Source organism: Salmo salar, chromosome 26 (assembly GCF_965601325.2).
Source record: "Salmo salar chromosome 26, fSalSal1, whole genome shotgun sequence".
In the NCBI taxonomy this organism is placed as follows: domain Eukaryota; kingdom Metazoa; phylum Chordata; class Actinopteri; order Salmoniformes; family Salmonidae; genus Salmo; species Salmo salar.
Window position 1 is genome coordinate 35,571,987 of NC_138316.1, and position 27,636 is coordinate 35,599,622.

General features: G+C 42.8%; 3 protein-coding genes across 3 annotated transcripts; 1 reads left to right on the forward strand and 2 right to left on the reverse strand.

The window, feature by feature from the left end:
• Nucleotides 1-1,101: 1,101 nt before the first annotated feature.
• LOC106587704 (kelch repeat and BTB domain-containing protein 13) lies at nucleotides 1,102-9,100 on the forward strand. Its single transcript, XM_082969672.1, has one exon. It carries the CDS (start codon nucleotides 6,416-6,418, stop codon nucleotides 7,952-7,954), a length of 1,539 nt encoding a protein of 512 aa, XP_082825798.1. The 5' UTR covers nucleotides 1,102-6,415; the 3' UTR covers nucleotides 7,955-9,100.
• LOC106587707 (ras-like protein family member 12) lies at nucleotides 1,198-4,593 on the reverse strand. Its single transcript, XM_082969896.1, has 6 exons — nucleotides 4,482-4,593; nucleotides 4,016-4,072; nucleotides 3,622-3,695; nucleotides 3,023-3,213; nucleotides 1,416-1,520; nucleotides 1,198-1,354 (listed from the first exon to the last, which is right to left on the reverse strand). Exons 1-6 carry the CDS (start codon nucleotides 4,591-4,593, stop codon nucleotides 1,198-1,200), a joined length of 696 nt encoding a protein of 231 aa, XP_082826022.1.
• Nucleotides 9,050-27,459, reverse strand: ubap1lb (ubiquitin associated protein 1-like b). The gene is made up of 7 exons (XM_082969897.1): nucleotides 27,388-27,459; nucleotides 27,197-27,300; nucleotides 23,488-23,641; nucleotides 18,684-19,277; nucleotides 16,910-17,122; nucleotides 11,248-11,349; nucleotides 9,050-10,898 (listed from the first exon to the last, which is right to left on the reverse strand). The coding sequence occupies exons 1-7, from the start codon at nucleotides 27,457-27,459 to the stop codon at nucleotides 10,764-10,766; spliced, it is 1,374 nt and encodes a 457-aa protein (XP_082826023.1). The 3' UTR covers nucleotides 9,050-10,763.
• Between the last annotated feature and the right edge of the window lie 177 nt (nucleotides 27,460-27,636).

Below are 27,636 nucleotides of genomic sequence, written 5' to 3' on the forward strand. Positions count from 1 at the left end.
AAGCCCCAATGCAGTTGTTTTGATAACAATATCAAATCATTACTGGGTAGCAAATAAGTACCTCACTGTAATAGATTTCCATTAAAATTGGCAAAAAATGCTTTTTAGCAAAAACATATTTCTCAAGCAAGAATTTTGCTAAGACTGTCTGGGACTGGTCTGAGATGGGAGGGGAAAAGTGAAAACTAGCTGTTATTGGCAGAGATGTTTGGAACTGTCTTTGTTATTTGTCTACGAACCAATTATAGCATGGTGATGTCACCATGGAAAGCCAAAACTCCCGGCCATGCAAACCTGCTGATTACAAACCAGCAACTATCAGGAAATAACACTGATGACATTTTTTCACACTTTTACAGTGTTAGTTTCATCAACTGTTGTACAATATAATATAAAACACAGAAAAACTGAATTTTGACTGCACTGGGCCTTTAACTCAAAGATTGACTTGCTACTTTATGTGCAACATTAAATAACTTAAAACATGTAACATTAACAAAATGTCTTCATTCGATCAAATTAGTTTTCCTTTAAAGCTTATTAAAATGTATATAAAAATACATGTGCAGTGTCAGCAATCTACACTACAGTGAACATACCATCACCATCATAAGCACTCCAATCACCACAATACATTTGGCAACTAACATAACTTTGTCCCAGTAACTGACTTCAAGACAAACTTTGAAAACTTTGGCAATATAAATTCAACATTCACAATGACAGTTTAAACACCAGTCCATTACTGTCCATCTCTCAAGGAGCTCTGATAATTACTGTTCCTTCTCTTCACTTGAAGGTGCAGTAAGTCATCATGATGTTTTGGTACACGCTCCAACTTAGTGATGGTGATATCCATCATGACAGTTTCTGCTGCATACAGTATGTTGATGGCTTGGTTGTATGTTATTCTGACTCCATTTTGTTCTGCTTTTCACATTTGACACAGTCCATTGTCTCTCATAACCTATTTCACAGTTCTCTCACTTGTCCATATTGTAAGCCACTATGGCAGACTCAAATCTCTGAGCACAAGTCCAAGTTAAGTCTGAGCACAAGTCCAAGTTAAGTCTCAAGTCTCTGGCACAAGTCCAAGTTAGGTCTCAAGGTTTGAGCATAAGTCTCAAGTCTTTGAGCACAAGTTTGAGACAAGTCTCAAATTTCCAGTCTTTAAGTCTGGTCTCATTCTCCATCGACTCATCGGAAGATCTTGAAGCCCTTGAGCAGCGTCAGCGTGGGTGCCCGCCGTTTGCTCTGTGCCCGCGACGACTTGACCGTCACCAGCTTGGCGGTGGCGGGCACTGGGAGCTCCTTGTAGCAGGGGGTGGTGAACGGGGGCAAGGCTGAACAATGGCTTGTTGTCCACACTGATGTAAAGGGGGCATAACGGGGGGCTCCTTTTGCCACCCGCCTACCTGGCCTCCCTCACGGCTTCATGGAAGACCCGCTGGACAGACAGCTCGAAGAACAGGCAGCTGAAACGGGAGGCGAGGGCCGAGCCGTCCAACTTACTCACCTGCCTGAAAGACAGAGTGGGAGAGACAGGGTGATGGGGAGTGAAGAGAGAGAGAGAAGAGAGTGAGAGAGAGAAGAGAAGGAGAGCGAGAGAGCGATGAGTGAGTGAGTGAGTGAGGATGGGTGAGAGAGAGAGGTGATAACAGTGAGAATGAGAGAGAGAGGGAGAAAGAGAAAGAGGAAACAGGAGAGAGAGAGGGAGAAAGAGAAAACAAGCCCTTTAGTTTAAACAGCTTTATTTGGCTCATTGTGCTCTAGCGACTCCTTGTGGCAGGCCGGGTGCCTGCAAGCTGACAATAGTTGTGAGTTGAACAGTGTTTCCTCTGACACATTGGTGCAGCTGGCTTCCGGGTTAAGCAGGCGGGTGTTAAGAAGCGCGGCTTGGCGAGCCATGTTTCGGATGACACATGACTCGACCTTCGCCTCCCGAGCCGGTTGGGGAGTTGTAGTGATGAGACAAGATCGAAATTGTGGAGAAATAATAATAATATATTCATGTTCTAGACAAGTTTCATGGGCAACGTTGCAAGAACATTTCTGTCTATCAGTTGTCAGGACATCACCTGATGGAACCAAAGAAATGTTGACCCACAAATTTTTTTAATTACACATCATGCCTTGTTACTAGCAACATGATAACGTCTTACACCTAGAAGAAAAAAAGAAGTTGTGTTGGAGTGGCTATAAGTCTGCTGGCCATTATTGCTTCATACATTTATGTACGTTATATGTTTTGGTTAAATATAGCAACATGAAGACATCTTACACTGGGAGACAAATATAAGTGGTTGGACGCTTGCCACAAATCAACTTTAAGTTCTTCAATAAACATGAGTCTTTCCATAAACACCAGCTAAGAGGGCTTGGGTTGCCACACACGCAGCAGTGATGGCGGTGTGCATTAACATTGAGTAGGACTGACATGATGTTTCATTTCAGGCTTTCAGATGACTACCAGAAGTAGGCCTAGAGCTGCAAAACGCTTTGGTGTTACTTGAGAGGCTATGGGCCAAAACAGAACTTTGCGGATGGTATCACTCCTCCTGGAAGCACTGTCGGCCCGGACCAAGACATGCCTTGGCTTTTGGAGTATGTTATGTCGTTGTGGTGTGGGTTTGAATCGCAGGTCAGCCTTGGTGGGGATGAACCAGATTATATTGAGAAGTGTGCATGTACAGAAAGCCTATTTCTAATTAAATGCACCTGTCTCTTAAATGTCCACCAGCAGTGTCTCTAACAGTCTTAAACAGACATCTTGGCATGCAAGACTTCTGCACTGGTATCTCTCCATGTCTAACTACTGTGGTATGTATTGCTGCTACTGGCTATGCTGATATGAGCCAGTAGTGAGCTCTGAGCGCCTGCAGCAATGCTTAGTAGCTATAACACCGGAATCTCATCAAGACGTTTGGACCTCTTGGTATAATGTCTCAGACATTACACTAACAGACGAGTAGTTGCAGGTTTGAGTCCCACTCGGACTTCCATCCACCAATTCGCTACACACCTGTATCTCTCCATGTCCAGCTTGTTGCCCAGCAGTATAATGGGGGTCTTGGGCTGCAGGGCCTTGGTGTGGACGGTGACGGCCTCCAGATACTGTTGGCAGCCCTCAAAGCTCCGTCTATTGTCTATGCTGTAGACCACAAGGAAGGCACTGGCCCACGAGAGGTAGCACTCACAGTTCACTGGGCCGTCCTGACGGTAGAGACAGACAAGGGGAAAAGGTCATCACTTCAAAACAATTAGTGGCAATGGCTTTAGAAGACGTATCAATTTATTTAGAATAGAATAGATCTTCAAACGGTATCCATTTGCACAGAAATTCTGTCATTGTGGCCCGGCTCTTGTAATGGTAATGCCCCAGCCTACGGCACACACGTCTTCCGGTTTGAATCCGACCTACTGCCCTTTGACACAACCTCTATCTTTCCTCACTATCATCCTCTGTCTCTGTGTTCAATGCAAATCTGAAAACCTTTTTTTCTTCTGTCACATTATCCAACCGCGGCACAGTGTCAGCGGCAGAGCAGCGCCCCTGGAGCAGTTCAGTGCCTCAAGGGCACAACGGCAGTAGTATAGTCTTTCAAAAAAGACTATTCCCACCTGGTCAGCTGTGTCTATAACTTTCACAACGACAGGCTGTTGGTCCACCATCTCCTCAGAAGAGTAAGTATCCTCTAGATGGCAGTGAACACAACATGGAGGTCACAACATTGACCCAACATCACAATACAGTCATTCATACATCAATATGAACAAGTTTAATGTACATTTCTCTGAAAGTGCATCTGACGATTCTTGTATAGTTAGTGTACACAAACTATTACAGAGGTGTTCTAATGTCCATACTAGCCTACCATAAAAGGCATTCCCAATGCACAGCGTGAATCTAAATGGTATTAGAGGGGATGTTAGGACAGAGCCTAAATTATTTATTTAACAAGGACATTTCTTGACAATTGCATTTTATTTCAGAAGGTAACAAATGGAAGCTTACCTAGATTGGGGTCATATTCACTGATGAAGCGCTTGGTGAGAAATTTGACAGTCAATGCTGAAAAGAGAGAAGGGAATCCTTCACTTCCTGTTTAGATTAAGCTCTTTGTTGTCAGTCTGTCACACTGTACAATCTAGTGTCCCAAATGGGGCATGGGAACCCTGTTTTTATATAAACACTCCAATGAAATATCAGATAGAAGTAGATTGCTTTTCATGAATAACAAACTATCAAAACTGGGACTATCGAAACTAGAATAAAATTGAAACAAAACTGGGATCTACTCCACTACAAATACTAGGGATGACAAATCAAGGCAAGTTCCTAATGTTTGGTTTACTCAGTGTATATTAAGTGGCAGAACACAATATGAAACCAACCTAAACATCACTAATGTTTTAACAATAAACACTAAATCAATCCAATAGCATATGAAGGAGAAAAGGGAAAAAGATGGGTGGGCCACCTGATTTTCCTGAGCCCGTCACTCCAAGGACGACCACATTGACCTCAGGTTGTCCCCCCTCAGGGATGGCAGAGAAGTTACAACTCCTTGCTTTCCCAAACATCAGTGACATCTTTAGACTAAAACCCAGGAACACAAGTTTCCAAAACAGATCCAAGTAACAGGATCTTTATTCAGTGCCCACATGCATTATTCAGAATATTATTAACAATAAAAAAAACATAACATAACCAAATAATAGAATTGTTTATAACGGTATCATTAACACTGGCTGGGGCCAGTTGTACTGTTAGAGGGGCCAGTTACATTAGACGTTATTGTTGTCATATCGTTTTCTTCACTGCATTGCAGGCATTAGCAGGCAAAAGACCATGTTCATTATCATCATCGTTGCCACTGTCTAATAATGGATGTAAAAAAAGAAAGATGGCAAAAATTAGTTATGTAAAAATGATTTCATACTCCACATTTAGGGGGCCCACAAGGGGGTCCAAAATTGTTGTCACAGGGGCACTGCCCCCCCCCCCCCCCAGAACCGCTAGTGCTTACGCACATGATTTACCTCCAAACTCCATTTAAGGGAACTGAGGTGAGGTCTCATAGTTATTCTACATGCAGTCAGATATGATTTGGCAAGGTAGTGTCACAACGTCCACAGAAGGTGGCGCCGGGCTGCGTCCCGTCCCTTAGTATTTTTGGATCTGTTCTCCTTTTGTATTATTGTGCACCATGCCTTATTGCGAAATTTTTTCAAGGCTTGATTAAACGTGTGTTTCACGGACGTCAGTCTCCTGCGCCTGACATCACCCCTCCTGCTATCCAAGTGTTTCGTGACAGGTAGGCCTTTCTCATCTCCAACTAACTTCATTGACAAGAAACAAGGACATCAATAAAATGGTTATGTCAGTTGAGATGGTTGGATTGCATCCAGTGAGTGAATGATTCTGTTGTCTTCATGCAGCATATTTCCCTTCACAGATAATCACATAACTTCACAGTTAATACTTTGCACATGTTAAAGTAATTGCTTGTGTAATAGATTCAAATCTGACATATTTCAATAGAAAGAACAAAGAAAAGGTACCTTTTGACATACTGGACTTGGTTTCCCCCTTTACCCTTTAATGAATGAGAACTCCACTTCCTCTTCATTCTCTACATTGGTGACAAAGGTGGTCTCTGGCCTCTGTTGGAAGAGCGCCCCTGTTTGTATAGGGGTTTGTGTGGAGGACAGAGAGGAGTAATTATGAAGCCTTGTGTGTAAACATTTACATAGGGGGTGAACGATTTATACTACAGTAGGTGAATCCGTCCATGTGCATGTAAATATTTGCACAGGTGCCACGGCTGTATTGGAACAAGGACTGGTAGCATGCTGTTGTCATGTGCAACAGATCCCTAACAGACAAGGTTACTAAGAATTTAACTGTTTGGAATAATAGTGTCGTATAACAAATGTGACCTCGGGGAACAATCTATTGTTGTCTCTCACCTTTGCCCAACCGCTCCAAGGCCAAGAGTTCTGATATTTTCCGCTGGCACAACCTGTCAGCCTCACAGACAAAGACCAATAAATCATCAGCATAACTGTACTGCTGTGCCCATCCATTCGCCCACCCGCTCCCATCTGACCCATCTCCGCTTTCCAGCAGGTCAACACTAGATTCCCCTCTGGCTGCATGTCACCATAATGTATTATAACTGTGCCACACGTTGCCTAACTGCTATCTATAGCCTCTGCTATTCTCGTAGCTGTGAATAGCAATACAAACAGTGGATACCCTGTCAAGTGCATCTGCTCTGCACAGAGGAAAGGAAAGGGGGGGATTCGGTCTAGCTGCTACTGTACCTAAAGGAAATATCATCATGGATAAAATGTCATGCTAGGACATGAGATATTTTGATCTGACTCAGCACTTCGTCACTCTTGACAAATGCAAATGTGCTGTTTGAACACTTCAGTTGAGGCGATGGAGCCAAGCAGCTGCCCTGGCTCAGGGACCGACAGTGACAAACCTGCCCTCGGCAAGCCTTTGGACTCAGGGATGGACAGCCTGAAAGTGAGAGTTGACGGGAGCGTTTTTGTGGTGAACAAAGCCCTACTCGAGCAGCACTGTGAGTACTTCCGAGCTCTCTTCCAGTCGGGAATGCGGGAATGCCAACAGGATGAGGTCCATCTGCAAGGACTGAGCGCCCGGGGATTTGTGTTGGCGCTCCGGGTCCTGGACGGGGATCGCCCCATCCTGGGTGGTGACGAGATCGTGGAAGCCATAGAGTGTGCCACCTTTCTACAGGTGGAGTCTGTGACAAAGCACCTGACCAATATCATCAACTCAGAGAACTGCTTGTTGATGTACCACATGGCCGCGACCTACGGTTTATGGGATCTCTCCCATCAAGCTGCTTTATTCATTAAAGACATGTACTCGGACCTGAAGGAGGATGTTGTGAGCACCTTACCAGAAGACCTAGTGGAGTACGTTGAGTCTCTCATCCCCAGTCGGTATGTCACAGTCTGCAGCCACTCTCCTACCGTCGAGCAGGTCCAAGACTGTCAGAGGACGGTCTGCTACCTGGATGACGAAGATAGAGAATGGAAGGTGCTGAGTCACCTACCCTTAAACACAAGCACCACTATGGCAGGTGTGACCGTGCTAGACAACAAGCTGTACATTATAGGAGGCGTCCACGACGTCAGCAAGAAAGTTGTGGACTCTGGCTTCTGCTACGACCCAGAGAGTGACTCCTGGTCCACTATTTCGAGTCCCCAGCAGCCACGCTACAACTTTACGTTAGTGGGCCACGAAGGCTGCCTCTACGCCATCGGTGGGGAGTTCGACCGGAAGTCCATGGCATTGGTGGAGAAGTACAGTGTCTCCACGGCCACCTGGCGCTGCGCCGCTAATCTCCCCTGCAGAGCCGCCAACGTGGCCTCCACCAAAGCCATGAGCCGCATCTTCATCTGCCTCTGGAAACCCAAGGGCGTTACGGAGATCCACGAGTACGTCCCTGAGAGGGACCAATGGGTCCTGGTCACCACGCTAGTCCGTGACCAGAGCTATGGCCACTGCATGGTGGGCCACAGGGACAATTTGTATGTCATGCGCAACGGGCCCTGCGAAGACTTCCTGATGTGTGTGATGGACTGCTACAACCTGACTACGGGTCAGTGGACAGCCTTGCCGGGGCAATACGCAAACAGTAAAGGAGCCCTGTTCACATCGGTAGTAAGAGGGGACTCAGTGTTTACCCTCAACCGCATGAGGACGACGGAGTTCGCCGTGGAGGAGTACAGATGGAAAACCAAGAGAGAGACCAAGGGCTTCGGGCGAATCGGCTCCATGTACACGTTTCTCATGAGACTGCCCAAGGCCAAGACTGTGGGAAACACTGAGGTGTTGACGGACGGGCTGGAGTTTGGGAATCGGATCGACCACAGACGCAGAGACTCTCTGCTACAATGCTTTGACTGACTTCCTGTGAATAAGTTTAGTCTTTTAATATCTCCTGACAATCCAACAACAGGACAATGAACTAGAATGCTTTGACTGACTTCTTGTGAATAGGTTTAGTATGTTACTTAAGCCACTTTTAGTAGGCAAACGTGAAACGTTGCAGAAAGAAATGTCATGAATATAGCTGACGATTCCTTTTTCTACATGTCAGAGAGGCATGTTTGTTCTTCATAGCATATTTCTATCTGAATATTACACAGCGTTGTGCCGTTCTGAATGTACTCTTGCGGTCTCTCTCTACAAATCAACAAATGAGCTAAAGATGTAAATGTCAGAGACAACAGTAATTTGTAAACATTAAAGTTTGCTTCATTCATGACAAGTTGGAAACTCGGAACCTCTGAGTTAAAATTAATTAACTTATTGGTTGATTTGGATACTTTCCAAGTGGGAAATATCAGTTTCCTAGTTTCCACATGTCATGAATGCAGCATATAGTTCTTGAGAACGGCAGCGTAGCCTAGTGGTTAGAGTGTTGGACTAGTAACCGTAAAGGTTGCAAGATCAAATCCCTGAGCTGACAAGGTACAAATCTGTCGTTCTGCCCCTGTCGTTCTGTTCTTAGGCCGTCATTGAAAATAAGAATTTGTTCTTAACTGACTTGCCTAGTTAAATAAAGGTAAAATAAAAAATAAATGTGTTGCCTCAAGTAGCCTTCTGGGTAATTTGACTCTGTATCCAAGTAAAGTGTACTATAATCAAGTGATTCATTACATTGAGTTGACACAGCCCTATCAGAGAGCTCTTTCCATGAAAGCCAAACACATGTTCAGTAATGTACGTAAAGACTGAAATCCTTTCCTGTTTTTACAACAAACAAACCATTTATAACCCAGGCTCAGGTCCCCAAGGCATTCGTTGCTAGAGAACAGGGTAAGATAAGCCTGGCAGTGTTCACGCTGTACAATAAAACATTTCTGTAACGAGTGCATGTTTGCTGCCGTCTCGGGACAGGTATCCCTTGAAGGAGAGATTTGTATTCTCCATGGGAACACCTGTGTAAATACAGGATGATAGGAGAATTCAAATGAACAGATTGTCTTTGGCAGAAGATATATGAAATAATTGTCTTTTTAATGATCAAATAAAACACTGTTCAAATAATGTGTTAATGGGTGAGGAATGTTGCTAATGATGTGCAGATTTTTCCACTTATCAAATTATATAACCATTCATTTCCCCAACAGTTAACAGGCAAAAATCTCCCTTGATGATATAAGAATGGTTCTTTCCCTCATTATTTAGCCTACAGCAGTGGAGACTGGTGAGGGAGGACGGCTCATAATAATGAATGGAATCAAACAAATGGAAACCTGGTGTTTGATGTGTTTAAGACCATTCCATATATTCAGTTCCAGCCATTACTATCAGACTGTCCTCCCCATTTAAAGTGCCACCAGCCACCACTGGTCTACAGTCTGTTAACAGTCTATGAGGGAAGTTCATTAATAGCAAAGTGATAAAAGAAATGCTCTCTTGACCAAATATAGAGGACCTCTAAAGCTCTCCCGGTCCATCAACAGAAGATACACATCTTTAATAGACGCCGACTCTTCCCTTTGCTTCGCTGCTCCCATCTAAGTTCTGCCGTGGCTTTGATAGTCAAATAACAAACCTGTATTGTGGTAACCCCGCCCGTCCGTCCGTCGTCAGCGGAGAAAGCATGGCAAAAATGTGGAAGTGTATCCCACATATATTAAGACCTAATATGATGTGGGTACCATGAGACATGAGTATGATATTACAAGTATATTGAATTTTGATTCATCAGAAATGTTTTTTTTTGTAACATCTGAAAACAGAAATCTCAATTCTCATACGCATTTGATCTGTACACAATAGTTTTGTATCATAGGCAAAAACAAATCAAATGAATACAAAATACATTCAATACATTTTCAAGTGCAAGTTACAGTATGTACAACTTCAAGTGGGTCATATCAGACAATCTGCCATATAGAAAAACATTTACAAGCTTCTTTCAGGTTTCGATCTTTTACCCCATACACACACCCTACAAATACAGATAATGACTTACCAGTAACACAGTCTGCATCCCAAATGGTACTCTATTCCCTATATAGTGCACTACGTTTAAACAGAGCCTATGGGCCCTGGTGAAGAGTAGTGCACTATAAAGGGAATAGGGTGCCATTTGGCATGTAACCATAGTCTACTGGATTTGATTTAATTACAGATCGAACTTAAGTTCAAAATACTACATGACAAATGCTGTGACACTTGAAATTGACAAAGAAAATTGACAATGGGCAAATCACATCAAACATTGTCAAAACCTGAAATGTAATAAAACAATGTAATAAATTGATTGTCTGTAAATTGTATTGTTTAAGTTTTACTTTTCCTAGAAGGCCACTGTTCATTTCCTGATTTGCTAGAATGTGTAGTTTTAGTGTGCTCCAGTCAATCAACAGTGTTTCAACATGCAAATTGCAATTTGCAAATGACATATCATTAAAAGGGATAGTTCACTGAAAACTCATCATCATCATCATTTTTGCTCTGGACTGATATTGCTCAGTCTTGAAGACTTGACTGATGACATACACAATTTTGGGGGATTGTATTAACAGTGGACTAATGAACCAAATAGTAAAATATAGTTTGAGTAAACTATCCCTTTAATATGATACATTAGCTAACATAATTGTTTGTAGTAAACAGGCAAGTAAACAGGAACTGTGTTTGTGTTGGTGCATGTATGTCTCCTACAATGTATTTTTCGTGGGAGCAGACATTGACCCTGTCATGCCACACGCATCATCAGCTCTTCCAGGGCCCTCTCGCGGTGGTTCTCGTGGACTAACAGAACCTCTTTGATAGCGTTCTGCTGGAAGCCCATCTCATTGAACTGAGCCAGCAGGTGAAGAAACTCCTCAGCCTGAGGGGAGAGAGAGAGGAGATACCATCAGATGATAGAGCAGCTTTTACAGTTAAAGGGATAGTTCACCCAAAGGACATGTTGATTTTCTTACCCTTTTAGCAGTTTATGGACAAGGTAAGACAACACTCCGTGCTTTGGTTTTGTTTACCTGGCCACGGTCTCCAATTGCTTACTTTTTAGCATTCGGAAGGTAAAGAAGCCAATATGTCATTTGTATTTTGGGTGAACTATTCCTTTAAATCCAGCAGTACAATTCAATTCAAATTGATTTGTTGTTCATTAGAGGAAAGCTGTGAGGTAAACAGAGAATACCAAGATAAATAAATGAATAATCTATGATGTTTACCTTAGTCTCACAGTTTTGGAACATCTCCAGGGCCTCCTCCACCTGAGCCTCGTCGTAGCCCCGCTCACACAGTCTGTCACAGGCCACCAGATAGCGCAGGATCTGCACACAACAACCACAACACCACAGATTACTACGACTAATAGCATTACTGTCAGTTAGCAGGTAAACAGTTGCCTGGGTAACTGTCTGTCTCTGCACTCAACAGCAGTCTGAAAGCCAAATATATTCAAGAGACGAGCATTAGACACAAAGCAGCCACAAACATGGTTGACAAGGTGATTCGAAGAATACCTGCTCCACACCATCACTGACCTCAACTGACTTGGATATTTGATTTTCATATTGTCCTTTCCAGCACGGCTTCAGTAACTATGGTGGATGTGTAACCATGTCAGTGCAGTACAGATTGGTAGTGTGAAAAGGGTAAATGTTTCAGTGTAACTGAATATTAACTGATGTGGTTATTGTGAATCTGCCACTGTGCTCTGTGGTGTTCTATATCAATATGTGTGTTATTATGGCAACAGTCCAATTACGCCTAACACAGCAGTATCTTTAACAGATTATTATAAAATCAGATCATATTTCTGTGTGACAACTTGGTCACACTCTCTCTCTCACACACACACACACACACACACACACACACACACACACACACACACACACACACACACACACACACACACACACACACACACACACACACACACACACACACACACACACACACACACACACACACACACACACACACACACACACACACACACACACACACACACACACACACACACACACAAGGATGAGGAAGACACATTAGGTGATTCCATTGACACATTATATATAACAATAATCTGATAGGCCATTCTTGTGCTAATGACATCACTCTGAAAAGGAGAAGAACTGATCTGAGATCAGCATGGTGAAAGGTAATATGTGTGAGAGCAGCGTGACCCATGGCCCTGCTTTAACATGTTGAGCTGGGAGGGAGAGAGAGGACAGGGGATTACACTGATTAAATAGGTAATTGATTAAAGAGTTGATCCCTGTTAATGTAACTCTCCAGCTGCGAGAGTGAGAGGAGCCAGAGGCAGCCCCTGAGTGAGAGAGAGAGAGGAGCCAGAGGCAGCCCCTGAGAGAGAGAGAGAGAGAGAGAGAGGAGCCAGAGGCAGCCCCTGAGTGAGAGAGAGAGAGGAGCCAGAGGCAGCCCCTGAGAGAGAGAGAGAGAGAGAGAGAGGAGCCAGAGGCAGCCCCTGAGTGAGAGAGAGAGAGGAGCCAGAGGCAGCCCCTGGGAGAGAGAGAGGAGCCAGAGGCAGCCCCTGAGAGAGAGATAGGAGCCAGAGGCAGCCCCTGAGAGAGAGAGAGAGAGAGAGAGAGAGAGAGAGGAGCCAGAGGCAGCCCCTGAGAGAGAGAGAGAGAGAGAGAGAGAGAGAGGAGCCAGAGGCAGCCCCTGAGAGAGAGGAGCCAGAGGCAGCCCCTGAAACTATATATGACTCTGCTGAGAACACATAATACTGAGCAGGTTGTGGAAACTTTGGAGTATCTGGTATCTATTTTTACAACGTTGTTTTTTTACCCTCCTCCTCTCTCCCTCTTCATAGGCAAATGGCATCAAATACGAGCCGGGCTGCGGGGAGCTAAAACCATATGTTCTGCTCTGCTGTTAAACACCAAAGCCAACTGAGGTAGATGCACACTGTCAGATGGGGAAAAGTTGAGTGTGCTGGCAGCATGTCCGGCTACGTGGACTCAGTGCTCAGAAATGTGGCACTGTAGCAAATTACACAAACCTGGGGCTTTTGGTTGTATGTATTTGTATTTATTAAGGATCCCCATTAGTTCCTTCCAAGGCAGCAGCTACTTTTCCTGGGGTCCAGCAACATTAAGGCAGTTACAGTGTATACACAATTAAAAATATTACATGACATTACATTTCATAACACGGGTCTTGAGCAATACATTCCTTGCGATTTAACATTTCGGAACTTATTGTACCGTTACAATATGAAGCACAGAGCTAGGTTGACATACTATTCCAAATACTTTAGCTGGACTTGATTGAGTTTGCTTGGTGCAATGGAACCAATAGAATAGTCACAAAAGTACAATCCCCGCCCATCTGGCATTCCAGGTAGGCTAAAGCAAACGCTGTTACTATTTGAAAGATTTCAAATCGTATGTGAACCCAGGTGTGATGCAGCATTAGGGATATCAGACTTGGTTGGCTTGGAACAGAATAACACAGAGACGTCCAGGGGATAAAGGGATATGGTGGAGTCTTTGAAGCACGTCTCCAGTCTGTTGAAGCAGCAGAGGATTAGGGATGTTTAGTGATCTGCTCTCTTTACTTAGACAGGACCGCTAAGCCTGAGCTAAGGGCCTCTTTACACTAGTCTGACTACACATACTAGTTCCAGGACACATACTGCTGTTGTGTATTAGAGTCCGTCTCTTTCCCAAGCCAAGTCTGATGGTAATGTGGGAAACATCTACAACACATACCCCTTTTTACATGTTCTGTGTAAAGCATAGAATGTATGGTGGAAATACAATGGCTTTGATGCCACATGTCCCAGCAAAAATTACCTTAATTACCTTTTTATTCTGTAAGCCAAATAAAAAATGAAAGGTTTTTAAAATGTCCACTCATTTGTGAATCGTTGCATTAATCAAGTGTGCAACATTACGTGCAATATGGTTCAGATGACAAGCGCCTGTATACTTTGAATTGCTATACTTATTTTGTTTGTCTATATACAATGGTATTTATGGTATGCTAATAGCTGGCCAAAAATTTGAAGCAGGAATGTGGCTTTGGCCACACCACATCCAAGGCAAGTGTAAGGATAGTGTAAACAAAAGTTGCAAATCAGATGTTGAAGAGAGATAAATCTTATTACACATATTTGAGTTATGTAAAAGAAAAACAGCCTAGGAGAGGACACGACGGAGAGAGAGACTCCAGAGACCAAAGAGATCAAATTTGTACTTTAAATAACTTTTACTGAGTATAACTGAAAAAATATTTTTAAAAGGTTAATAAGACAAAGATATACATCTATTGTGCATTGGCAATATTTCCTTATTTATTTCATGATGATAAATCTTATTGAATTGAATGGCGAAGGTGCATAAAGATGTGTCATGCCCTGACCTGAGAGAGATGTTTTGTTTCTCTATTTTGGTTAGGTCAGGGTGTGATTTGGGTGGGCATTTGAGATTTGTAGTTCTTTGTTCTATTCTATGTTTTCTATTTCTATGTTGTCAGGTTCTAGTTTTGTATTTCTATGTTGGGTTTTCTTTGGGATGATCTCCAATTAGAGGCAGCTGGTCCTCGTTGTCTCTAATTGGAGATCATACTTAACTTTTTAAGGTATAGGGGGCAGTATTTTCATTTTCGGATGAAAAGCGTGCCCAGAGTAAACTGCCTAATACTCAAGCCCAGAGTCAAATAGTTGCATATTAATAGTAGATTTGGATAGAAAACACTCTGAAGTTTCTAAAACTGTTTGAATGATGTCTGTGAGTATAACAGAACTCATATGGCAGGCAAAAACCTGAGGAAAATCCAACCAGGAAGTGGGAAATCTGAGAATTGTAGTTCTTCTTTTGAATCCCTATCAAAACTACAGTGTCTGTGGGGTCACGTTGCACTTCCTAAGGCTTCCATTTGCTGTCAACAGCCTTTAGAAACGTGTTTCACCCTTCTCCTGTTACTGGGCAGAAAATAGGAGCTCAGTCAATGAGTGGACTGCCTATGGACAAAGGACTTGGTGATGCACGAGCCCGCCAGCGCACCGTTCCTTCTTTTTCTTCTTGAATGAATACGCTATTGTCCGGTTGGAATATTATCGACGTTTTAGGTTAAAAAGACCCTAAGGATTGATTGTAAACAACGTTTGACATGTTTCTACAAACGGTAATGTAACTATTTGACTTTTCGTGTCTGGATTTACGCTTGCGCGTTATGCCTTTGGATAGTGATCTGAACGCACAAACAAAACGGAGGTATTTGGACATAAATATGGAGTATTTCGAACAAAAAGAACATTTCTTGTGGAAGTAGCAGTCCTGGGAGTGCATTCTGACGAAGATCAGCAAAGGTAAGAGAATATTTATAATACTAATTCTGAGTTTAGTTGACCCCAGAACTTGGCGGGTATCTGTATAGCTTGCTTTGATGGCGAGCTTTGTACTCAGAATATTGAAAAATGTGCTTTCTCCGTAAAGCTATTTTCAAATCTGACACAGCGGTTGCATTAAAGAGAAGTATATCTATAATTCTTTTAATAACTATTGTAAAGTTTTATCAACGTTTATGATGAGTATTTTTGTAAATTGATGTGCACATTCACCGGGGGTTTTGGTGGGAATACATTTTCTGAACATCATGCGCCAATGTAAAATGGGTTTTTTGGATATAAATATGAACTTTATCGAGCAAAACATACATGTATTGTGTAACATGAAGTCCTATGAGTGCCATCTGATGAAGATCATCAAAGGTTAGTGAATATTTTAGCTGTATTTTTGGTTTTTGTGATGCATGTCCTTGCTTGGAAAATGGCTGTGTGGTTTTTCTTGTGAAGTTTATGTCCTAACATAATCTAATTTTATGCTTTCGCCATAAAGCCTTTTTGAAATTGGACAATGTGGTTAGATTAACGAGAAGTTTATCTTTAAAATGGTGTAAAATAGTTGATTGTTTGAGAAAATAAAATTATGAGATTTTTGCTGTTTTGTATTTCGCGCCATGCTATTTCACTGGCTATTGAATAGTGTGTCCCGCAGGTGGGACGGTAGCGTCCCACGTGGCCCTGAGACGTTAAGTAGGGTTTTCCACCTGGGTTTGTGGGAGATTGTTTTTGAGTAGTGTATGTTTCACCCCTGTGTCACGGTTTGTTGTTTTTGTTCTTTCAGTTTATTTTGTATGTATCGCATAGTTTCACGCTGAAAATAAAATGTGGAACGACACACACGCTGCACTTTGGTCTAGTCCTTTTGACGACCGTGACAAGATGGCAGAATTCAGATATGACTTTTTAGCACGATCCACAGATAGTTTTTTTTAACTACGGCGCACGACATGGTTCAATGTGCCAATAAATCAGCACAATCTACTTTTTCGTTTTTTTAATTGCCGGCGTCCTGAAGCTAAAATTGGGATCATGTATACTCTACTGACGAACATTAAAAAAGAGTCATGGAGCGCAATGTACAATACGGCAAACTTAGCAAAGCAAGGATTTGTGGCAAGTACATGGGGGTCGCCATCTTTATGCACCTCTGTTATTGAAAAAGAGAACAGAGAGAGAGACTAGAAGATGTGGCTGGCAGGATCGGAGAGAGCTCTGTTTCAACTACATTTTATGACAATGTCTTATTAGGCTCGAACACAATTGGCTGCTACATCATCATATCACTCTGTGCGGTGTGTCAATGATGTCATGTAAAAACACATATTGCTGTGGATAAAAGCCTCTGCTAAATGTCCATAGCGTTGTGCTGACCACAGAATTAAACAGAGCACTAGAATGGACATTGGCATCCCGGCGACACAACTACATGATGGCCATCTTGGTCAGAGAAACTTTCATTCTAGAAACTGGTCAAATTCATGTCTATGAAATGTTTGTGACTGTGTTTTGAGACGGACCTGTTCTGGGCTCTGCTGGCCGGTCTTCTGCAGGGCGATGATGGCGGTGCGGAGCGGATAGCCCCTTTCAGTGATGGCTTGCAGCAGCTCTCTCTCCTCGGGGCTCAGCGCGGACAGCAGCTCCACCGAGTCCAGCACTGACGCGGCGTGGGAACCCAGGGGTCGTGAGGTCACCGAGGGAAGGGCCGGCAGGCAGAAATACGGACTCAGGGACTGCACACATGGGGGAAGAGCAGAGGAGAGAGTGTGAGAGAGAGTGAGGGGGAGGGGAGGTGGGGAGTTTGTGAAAGATAACCAACCTCATAAAGGGAGAGGGTTAGCCTGAAACCCCAGCCTGACTAATGCCTCTCTAGTTGCCTGTAGATTGACAACCTGACTGACAGCCTGTGCGTGGAACTGGCAACGTTCACGCAACATGAGTGCAACATTTATAGTGTATGACAGCACCGAAACGTACACGGCTGGCTAACCTTGAAACACTGGTTTGCTGAGAAATACATTTCCCTGAGTAATTCCACTCGCTAATCCTGATGAACTAATAATAACTTGAGACGATTCCAAGGACAGACTTTACGCTAGCTATATTTAGAGCACACATCCCTCAAAACATTTGAGAAATGTGAATTGGGAAAAAACCTTTATACTCAGGAGGATCTGTTTTCTCTATCAACTAACATACTATATACAATTTGCTTTACAAAAATATGAATTTCATTTGTTTTTTGTAAAAATGTATTTTACAAATATATCTAAAAGTTTCAAGTTCATCTGAAATACAATCTAGCATATTTCCAGTCAACATATCTACTGTATCTGGAGTCCAAGTTGAGCAAATCCCACATGAGCTTGTTGAGCTGTGGTTGGCATTAGAATACGTCTGATACTTAGTGTGGGGGTTTAAATACCTCCCTCATCTTTTTCCAGGCCCATGCTGCTCCGAGGCAGAGCCAGTTAGAGAACCGTCACACTGCCCACTGAGGACATCTGGTTTGGTGCTTTAGTTTTTAAAGACAGCACATGGGAACTAGGAAGTGAGGCCTTGAACTACACAGCCTAGAGAAAATGTTCTTTTAAGAAATGGGAAAACATTCCTACTTATTGATAGAGGCATACCCGGGGGTAACTGAACCCATTCCTACTAATATAAAACAAGGGGATTGATGAATAGAATAGTCTACTGTGCTAGATAATATTGAGCTTCTCAGTTGGACCATAACTAGGCAACAATAATGTAAAACGGACACTTTTATCCAAAGAGACTCTGGTTTTTGCGTGTGTCGATATTCATGATGGTGTACAGCTACAGAAGTTAACTAACGTTGGTGACAGTGGCTAGGTAAACCAATTCAAAGTATGGATTGTAGACCGCTTTCAGGGCAAGGAAATACATATAATTTTGTCATTTTGGTGAACTATCCCTTTAACTATCTAACAATACCAATTGATCTATGCATAGTCACTTTATGTACATGTACTACATGTACATATTACCTCAATTACCTCGACTAACCGGTGCCCCCACAGATTGACTCTGTACTGGTACCCCCTGTATATAGCCTCGCAACTGTTATTTTACTGCTGCTCTTTAATAATTTTTTACTTTTTTTATTAAAACTGCATTGTTGGTTAAGGGCTTGTAAGTAAACATTTCACTGTAAGGTTTACACCTGTTGTATTTGGTGCATGTGACAACTACAATTTGATTTGATTTGATTCTGAGCCTTCAATACCATTTCTCTACTATATTTCTCCTAATAGGAGGTCATGTCCGTACCGGATGGGTTGGCTTGTGGTGTCTGATGGAGGGGACATTCTCTGTGTTGGCCCTGGTCAATGGGTGTCTGGGTAGGGATGAGGAGGACAGCGGCTTGGGTCCTCCTGGGGGGCAGGGGGTCCCCTGGCTACACTCTCTGGAGGTCTCGAGAACGGACAGCGAGTACTGGCGGAGGTTCTTCCTACGCTGGTAGGTCACCAGACCACTCTGAGAGCCAGGTAGGTTCAGGACGTTAGGGGTGCAGGTCTGCAGTGGGTTCCTCACCCCAGGAACACGCTGATCCGACCTGTACCCTGAACCAGACTCCGACGAAGAGCACTCCTCTTCCTCCTCGGAGTCGGAGATGACAAACTTGACCCGGGTGCGCATGTCAACTGGGTTCAGGCTGTGGGAGCGCTGGCGGGGGTTGGGCTCCCAGAAGTCAGAGCTGTGGCGGCTGGCCAGGCGGCTCTCCTGGGGGCTGCTGAAGAGGTGCCAGTAGGGTGGGCTGGAGGGGAGCACCTCGGATGGGGATCTGGGGCCAGGGGGTTGGGGCTGGCTGGGGTAACCTCCCTGGAGGCCCTGGAGCACCCAGTTCTCCAAGCTGAACATGTACTGTTGACAGAGGTGAAGATGGGTTGGTAAGTGGTTGTTGGTTGATGGGGTGGATGGATGAATGGAGTGTACTTTAAGAGAACCATTTAATCATGTTATGTCACTAACATATTTTTGAATACCAACCAATCAAATGGCGAACCAATCAAACAATCAATCAAGCAATTAATCAGGTAAGCAGTCATTCTAGCAAATGCTTCCTTCTTCCCTCAAAGCGCTTCACATTGTTAAGGTGTGTCACGCAACTCATCGACTCACCCACCGCCAATGTCTAACACCCACTCGGCTTTCCCTTAGCGATTTGGTCTTTCACTTGGCTCACACTTCTCCAATATCATGTGATTAAGGGAAGGAAGTGAGGAAGGAAGGATCCAATAAGGCCAAGGACGCAACACAGCAAATGTTTTACTATGAATTTTCCACCTTTTTGTCTACATTTATGGCTTTGTTTGCCTTCCCATCAATTTCCCAGACTGTAGGAAATATCCTTGCATGTGATGCCAAAAACCACGAAACCACGACACCACACATCAGATTGAAGCTGTTCTCTCTGTTAACAAGATGAATGAATTGATCCCTATAGAGGTGTGTGTGTGCGTGTGTGTGCTTGTGCGTGTGTTTTCAGAATTATACAAAGGTGCCTGCTTCAGCCCAGACTAGAAGTTCTTTCCAAATAGCACCCCTGTTCCCTTTATATTCCCTGCACTACATATGAAATAGGGTCCCATTTGAGACAGAAGCTAGGTTCTGTTGGCTTTAGATGGATGAGACTGTCAAACTCAACTCTCCAGATCAGAGGAGGTGAAAATGAAATCTCGACATCAGGCTCCTATAATAATCACATTGGGTTTATCAGATTCTAAACCGCTGACTATGGCTTCAGGGTAATATTAACAATGAGGAGATGATGTATGTGTTGCAGGTGGCTGTCTGTTCCCTATATAGTATAATACTCTTCACCGGGGCCAATAGAGCTCCCATCAAAAGTAGTGCACTATATAGTGAATAGGGTGCCATTTGGGATGCATGGTCTGTCTCCCACAAGCTGGAAGAATAAAGAGACTTGCAGTATTGGGGCTTCGAGAGAAGTTGGAGAAACGTTAAGGTCTACAATGCCTTCTAATGTACATACTATATGCATTGCAAAGGCAGAAGTTAATAGACTATTTGTTTTTAGGACAATACCTATGAAATGATAATTCAAATCCAACCAAATACTTCCACAAATTAGCCTGTTCCCAAATCTGTTTATACTGACTTGCCAATGACCATAGAAGTAGGTGAGTATAGCACAAACAGAACTGGGACCAGGAAACCACCATTGTTGATGATGTTTTATTAATTATATAAAGGCCATGTCGTAAAGGTATTGATAAAAAAATCCCAGCAGAGTTTTTTTGGCCCCAGTATTTAGCTATGTTATAGCTTCAAACTGCAAAGCTATGTAGGGAGAACACTGTACACACTCTGTGTGTTGAGGCCACTGTGAATTTGGAAACAAACCTTACTCGAACCCTAACACGATTAAGGAGAAAGCTTGGCCGAGGTTTTGACAACTAAACCGAAGCAAGATATTTTCCCTTCTCTGTTAAATGCACAAACATTGACTGTATGGACAATGTCGGTGGTCACTGTGGGATTTAGGTTTGGCGGTGTAGCAGTGGACGGGGTCAAAGGTCACCCAGTATCATAATAGTCCTAATTACACTAAGAGAAGAGCAGGAGACGTCAGCCATTTTCCCATGAGTTTAACTTCTACCCAGTAAAAGACAACATTGGAAAACAGCGTGATTAAAACACCCCGTTATATATCTGTGTTGTATTTTGAGTGTTATGTTCTGTCGGTGTTGAATTTTGAGTGTTGTGTTCTGTCTGTGTTGTATTTTGAGTGTTGTGTTCTGTCTGTGTTGTATTTTGAGTGTTATGTTCTGTCTGTGTTGTATTTTGAGTGTTATGTTCTGTCTGTGTTGTATTTTGAGTGTTATGTTCTGTCTGTGTTGTATTTTGAGTGTTATGTTCTGTCTGTGTTGTATTTTGAGTGTTATGTTCTGTCTGTGTTGTATTTTGAGTGTTATGTTCTGTCTGTGTTGAATTTTGAGTGTTGTGTTCTGTCTGTGTTGTATTTTGAGTGTTATGTTCTGTCTGTGTTGTATTTTGAGTGTTATGTTCTGTCTGTGTTGTATTTTGAGTGTTATGTTCTGTCTGTGTTGATGTTCCAACCATGTGTAGAATGGCATTAAAGCTTTCTAGTGTCATCAACAAATAAATAAATGATAGCCACAAAGCCTATGTCCTATTAGAGATTTAGTTTTTTATACATCTCACCTCATCCTGTCATAATCACTGAACTGACAGAACTGGCAGAGAGATATTTTACGTTTTTTTTAATTTATTTATTTTTAAATCTTTATTTTAACAGGGAATACAGACTGAGACCTGGATCTCTTTTACGGCTGTGCCCTGTGTAAACATGTTGACATGTACAGTTTTAGGCATACAGACAAGAACATTTCAAACATACAAAACAAAGACACAATTCAACAGAAACAATCACAGACAACATCATATTGATCCTCCATAACATTTTTTAAATGGGCAAGGGACACCAGTGTCTAACTTAAGTTGGATCTGCAGTTTGTTCCATAAATAAGGTGCAAAGGAACTGAAGGCAGTCCTACCCAACTCTGTGGATCTGGTTTTAAAATTAGTATATCTAGTGGAAATTAATGATGATATATATGGAGGTAGTTTTAAAAGAAGTGCTTTATAAATAAACAAGAGAGCATGTTGCTCTCGCCTCACAGATAGAGAGGCCCAACCCACATGTTGATATGGGATACAGTGATGAGTTTTGTAACTATCACCCGTGATAAACCTGAGTGCACAATGGTAAATAGCATCCAGTGGTTTTAATGTGTTTGCCGATGCATGCATATAGATAATATCAGCATCATCTAAAACGGACATAAAAGAAGCCTGCACAATTTGTTTTCTATTTACGGAGGACAGACAAGCCTTGTTTCTGTAAAGGAACCCTATCTTGAATTTGAGCTTTTTCCCCAATTCAGTAACATGTTTTTTAAAAGAAAGCCTATCATCTAACCATACCCCTAAGTATTTATATGCAGAGACCTGTTTGATTTGAGTACCATCCAAGCTAGTGATTACAAGTGTTTCTAACTGAGAGTTTAGACCTAGAGAAAAACATGACATTTGTTTTCTTAGCGTTTAAAACAAGTTTAAGCTGTAAAAGAGACCCCTGTAGTATCCTAAAATCAGACTCCAACTGCATTAAAGCTTGGTCCGCTGTTGGAGCAATAGAGTACATCACTGTGTCATCTGCATATAAATGGAATTTACAATATCTGACATCATCACCAATGTTGTTTATATTTACATTTACATTTTACATTTTTTTATATAAAGTGAGAACAATAGTGGGCCAATTATTGAACCCTGAGGGACCCCTTTAAGTAACTGTAGGGGGTCAGACTTGACCCCGTCGACCATGACGGCCTGAGTTCTATCTTTAAGATAGTCATAAAACCATCGGCAGGCATCAGTGCCCAGTCCTATAGATGACAGCTTACTCAAAAGGATAGCATGGTCTACAGTGTCAAAGGCTTTTGACAAATCTACAAACAACGCAGCACAGTGCTTTCGATCATCTAAGGCATTTGCAATTTCATTTACAACAAGCATAGTGGCCGATGTGGTACTGTGTTTAGATCTAAAACCAGATTGATTGGTGCTAAGAATACTGTTAGCAGAAAGAAAAGATTGTAACTGTTTGTTGACTATAGATTCTAGGATCTTTGCCAGACAAGGGAGCCTATAGATGGGTCGATAGTTATCCAAATCACTACCGACACCTCCCTTATGTAATGGAAGAACAAAAGCTGCTTTCCACACCTTAGGGATATTTCCTGTGCTTAATGTTAGATTAGAAAGGTGTGTCACAGAACCAGCAATGATAGATGCAGCACACTTAAGTAAGTACGTGTCTAAATTGTCAGTGCCTAAGGATTTCTTAAGGAAGTAAGTAGGTGTTAAGTAGGTGTTAATGGTAGAGTGTCAAAGTGAACAGCATGGGGTCTGGGTTGTTCATATCATACTAAACAGCTCCTTGCAATGATTAGTGATAATGTGGAGTGATACAAGTGAATGGTGGTGATGTGTATTCTATCCTTAATCTCTTACACACACACACCTCTGTCTCCTGCAGTATGGTGAGATAGTCTGGGACAGTGATGTCTGGGCCAGTGATCAGCTCCACCTCTTCCCTGGGCCCCTCCAGAGATCCCAGAAGGGTCTTAAAAGGAACCTCATCCAGACAGGACATCCTCCTGCTACTCTTCTGGTCACTGGGGGAGAAGGAGAGATGAGGAGTAGGGAGAGGAGGAGGGAGAGAGGAGGAAGATGAGGTGTAGGGAGAGATGAGGAGTAGGGAGAGGAAGAGAAGTAAGAGGAGGAGAGTGGAGGATTGGAGGAAGGAGAGATGTCAGTTTTCAACAGTCTACTATTGTCAATCATTGTAAACTGGACTCCAGCTGTTCCAGTAACTAGCATACAGTGTTGAGGTCTGGTACTGTCTTCCCTGTGGCTCAGTTGGTAGAGCATGGTGTTTGCAACGCGCCAGCATGGTGTGTGCAACGCCAGGGTTGTGGGTTTGATTCACATGGGGGGACAGTACAAACAAAAATGCATGAAATGAAATGCTCTGGATAAGAGCGTCTGATAAATGACTAAAATGTAAATGTACTGAGAGACAAGTGGTAAGGTGACAAGTGAGCTATATTGCCTCTCCTGAAATAAATTACCTGGTATCTCTGTCACATTTAGACAGGATTGGATCAGAGACCAAAACAGATTCTCCTCTTGATTCCCAGAAATCCCAGACTCTTACGCTTTTTCCTTTCTATATCGGTAGATTCTGTTACACAATCTAGGAGAGGGAAGTCTGGGGGTAGAGGATTAAGGATTATAAGGTACCACGTCTGACTCTCTCAGGCGTCAACACCTGATGCTCCTCTCCTATTGGCCGAAGGGGACGGAAAACACACGCACGCAAGGCAGAAAGCAAGCATGCACGCATGCATGCACACACACTGCCGTACGAAAGAAAGAATGCAAACACACACACACTCCAGTAAACCCTCCTTAAGCAGACAGGTGTTGTGAGGAGGCTAAAGCATCATCACAACTAAGCCCCTCCCACCACCACAGCTGATATCAACCCCAGTATGGCTGCTACTGTAGAATTAGAATTACTAGAAAGGAAAATAACCCTATTCTTTATATAGTGCACTACTTATCTCTGGTCAAAAGTAGAGCACTTTATTGGGCATATATAAAAGAGTGTGATTTGAGGCATGGCCAAACAGCTGAAAACAGTCATTGTTGCAAATAATGCATTTTTATGTGGCGCAGAATTCTTGGCCCGTATTCATAAAACGTCTCAGGATAGAGTACTGATCTAAGATCAGTTTTGCCTTTAAGATCATAATGAATAAGATTAGGCCTATGTGAACAGGCGGGACCTGATCCTAGATTGCTTTATGAATATTGGCCCGGATGTGAGAAGCTTTGATTGATCCAACATTCCTAATGGTACACCAATATGGCCACCGATGTACCCACCACGAGATGTTCATTTGAATGGGAATGTCTGCTCCACAGAACCATAATGAGTAGAATGAATGTCCTCATTCAAGTCAATGATGCCACAATGGGTGGACTGGCAGCCATTTTAAAAGTGTATTCATGAGGATGCAGTCAAACTTTGGTTTGAGGGGTTGTACCCATTTTAGCACTACTTGTTTTGATTCTATGGCTGCCCTTCTAGCTTCAAATGGCGCTGGACTAATGACCAGGCTGGAGACCTAAACAGACAGATGCCGGTTAAGCTTATTAACTTGTTTTTAAAACGCACGAAGGGCGAGACAATGGAAAGTTCAATGACAGTAGACTTACATTGTACAATATAATCGTCTGTTTCCATAGTTAAACTGCATCACTGGAAATGTTTAGTTTTTCAAAAGATGTTTTTTTAAGTAGGCCTATCTATCCTGTTTTAAATTAATAACCTATTCAGCAAATATTGTTGGATAATCCCAGAGTGGGGAAACACTTTCCATATTGTTTAACACTTGTAGACCTATTATGGCCATCATGCAAAGGTGAGGGAAAAATATGAGAAACACATGAGGAGAAGCACCAAACACATAACGCTATGACAGGTCATAATCCCCAGAAGACAACAGTGCCATACACAGGACATTGATTGATGCACAAGGGTTCAATAAGTCACAGTTGCCCAAAAGAAGCAAGATGAAAACTAGTGGTTACTTCTACTATATACTATCCTAACAATGAAGGGTAATATGAGGAACTATCATCTCCAGAGGAACTATCATCACCAGAGGAACTATCATCACCAGAGGAACTATCATCACCAGAGAAACTATCATCACCAGAGGAACTATCATCACCAGAGGAACTATCATCAGCAGAGGAACAATCATCACCAGAGGAACTATCATCTCCAGAGGAACTATCATCACCAGAGGAACTATCATCACCAGAGGAACGATCATCACCAGAGGAACTATCATCTCCAGAGGAACTATCATCAGCAGAGGAACGATCATCAGCAGAGGAACGATCATCACCAGAGGAACTATCATCTCCAGAGGAACTATCATCAGCAGAGGAACGATCATCACCAGAGGAACGATCATCACCAGAGGAACGATCATCACCAGAGGAACTATCATCTCCAGAGGAACTATCATCACCAGAGGAACTATCATCAGCAGAGGAACGATCATCACCAGAGGAGCTATCATCTCCAGAGGAACTATCATCACCAGAGGAACTATCATCACCAGAGGAACTATCATCACCAGAGGAACTATCATCTCCAGAGGAACTATCATCTCCAGAGGAACTATCATCACCAGAGGAACTATCATCACCAGAGGAACTATCATCACCAGAAGAACTATCATCACCAGAGGAACTATCATCTCCAGAGGAACTATCATCAGCAGAGGAACTATCATCAGCAGAGGAACTATCATCACCAGAGGAACTATCATCACCAGAAGAACTATCATCACCAGAGGAACTATCATCTCCAGAGGAACTATCATCAGCAGAGGAACTATCATCAGCAGAGGAACGATCATCACCAGAGGAACTATCATCTCCAGAGGAACTATCATCAGCAGAGGAACGATCATCACCAGAGGAACGATCATCACCAGAGGAACGATCATCACCAGAGGAGCTATCATCACCAGAGGAGCTATCATCTCCAGAGGAACTATCATCACCAGAGGAACTATCATCAGCAGAGGAACGATCATCACCAGAGGAGCTATCATCTCCAGAGGAACTATCATCACCAGAGGAACTATCATCACCAGAGGAACTATCATCACCAGAGGAACTATCATCTCCAGAGGAACTATCATCTCCAGAGGAACTATCATCACCAGAGGAACTATCATCTCCAGAGGAACTATCATCACCAGAGGAACTATCATCACCAGAGGAACTATCATCACCTCTAGAAAAGCATTTGCTACTCAAACGATAGCACAAACATATCAAAACATCCTTATGTGAAAAAAACAGTTGGCGTGACATGAGGCGTTATCCTCATATTGTGTTATTGACTGTACGTTTGTTTATTCCATGTGTAACTCTGTTGTTTTTGTCGCACTGCTTTGCTTTATCTTTGCCAGGTCGCAGTTGTAAATGAAAACTTGTTCTCAGCTGGCCTACCTGGTTAAATAAAGGTGAAATAAAATAAATAAAATAAAAAATCATCAAGTAAATACTCAGACTCAACCAAATCCATATCATCAGAAAACATTTGCTACTCAAATAATCTGTCAATTTTTTTTATGTACCTGTACTTGTTTCTGTGAGCAGTCCCCCTCTTCTCTGTAGTGCGTTCTTCCTCTCTCAGGCGTGGGTTACTGATGTCGTGTGTGTTGTTGCTGCCTCTCCCAACCTGTTGGTAATTAAGAGCAGTGGGCGTGAGGTCTGAGGATACAGAGGATTAGCCCTCCTGAATCACTATGCTACTGACATAACTCACTGACTTCAGCTGCTTACCTGCTGCTACCCAGGCACCTGTCGACTGGAAAGACCCAAGGAAAACCGCTCCCATTACACCATCACCACATCCCAAATGGCACCCTATTCTGGTATTCCCTATACACTGCATTATATAGGGAATAGGTATGGGCCCTGGTCAACAGTAGTGCACTACATAGGGAATAGGCTGCCATTTGTGACCACCCCCAGGGTATGTTAAGGAGGGTGGAGCATTGCAGAGAGTTCAGAT

What these genes read in the sequence shown, in the direction of transcription:
- LOC106587707 (XM_082969896.1), bottom strand. Translation starts at nt 4,593, where the DNA reads ATGTCACTGATGTTTGGGAAAGCAAGGAGTTGTAACTTCTCTGCCATC. An exon ending in TGAATATGACCCCAATCTAG is followed by an intron (nt 3,696 to 4,015) that starts GTAAGCTTCCAT and finishes ACTGCCATCTAG; the next exon opens with AGGATACTTACTCTTCTGAG. An exon ending in TTATAGACACAGCTGACCAG is followed by an intron (nt 3,214 to 3,621) that starts GTGGGAATAGTC and finishes CTCTACCGTCAG; the next exon opens with GACGGCCCAGTGAACTGTGA.
- LOC106587704 (XM_082969672.1), top strand. Translation starts at nt 6,416, where the DNA reads ATGCAAATGTGCTGTTTGAACACTTCAGTTGAGGCGATGGAGCCAAGC.
- ubap1lb (XM_082969897.1), bottom strand. Translation starts at nt 27,459, where the DNA reads ATGGGAGCGGTTTTCCTTGGGTCTTTCCAGTCGACAGGTGCCTGGGTA. An exon ending in GCTCACAGAAACAAGTACAG is followed by an intron (nt 23,642 to 27,196) that starts GTACATAAAAAA and finishes CTTCTCCCCCAG; the next exon opens with TGACCAGAAGAGTAGCAGGA. An exon ending in CCATACTGCAGGAGACAGAG is followed by an intron (nt 19,278 to 23,487) that starts GTGTGTGTGTGT and finishes CTCTGTCAACAG; the next exon opens with TACATGTTCAGCTTGGAGAA.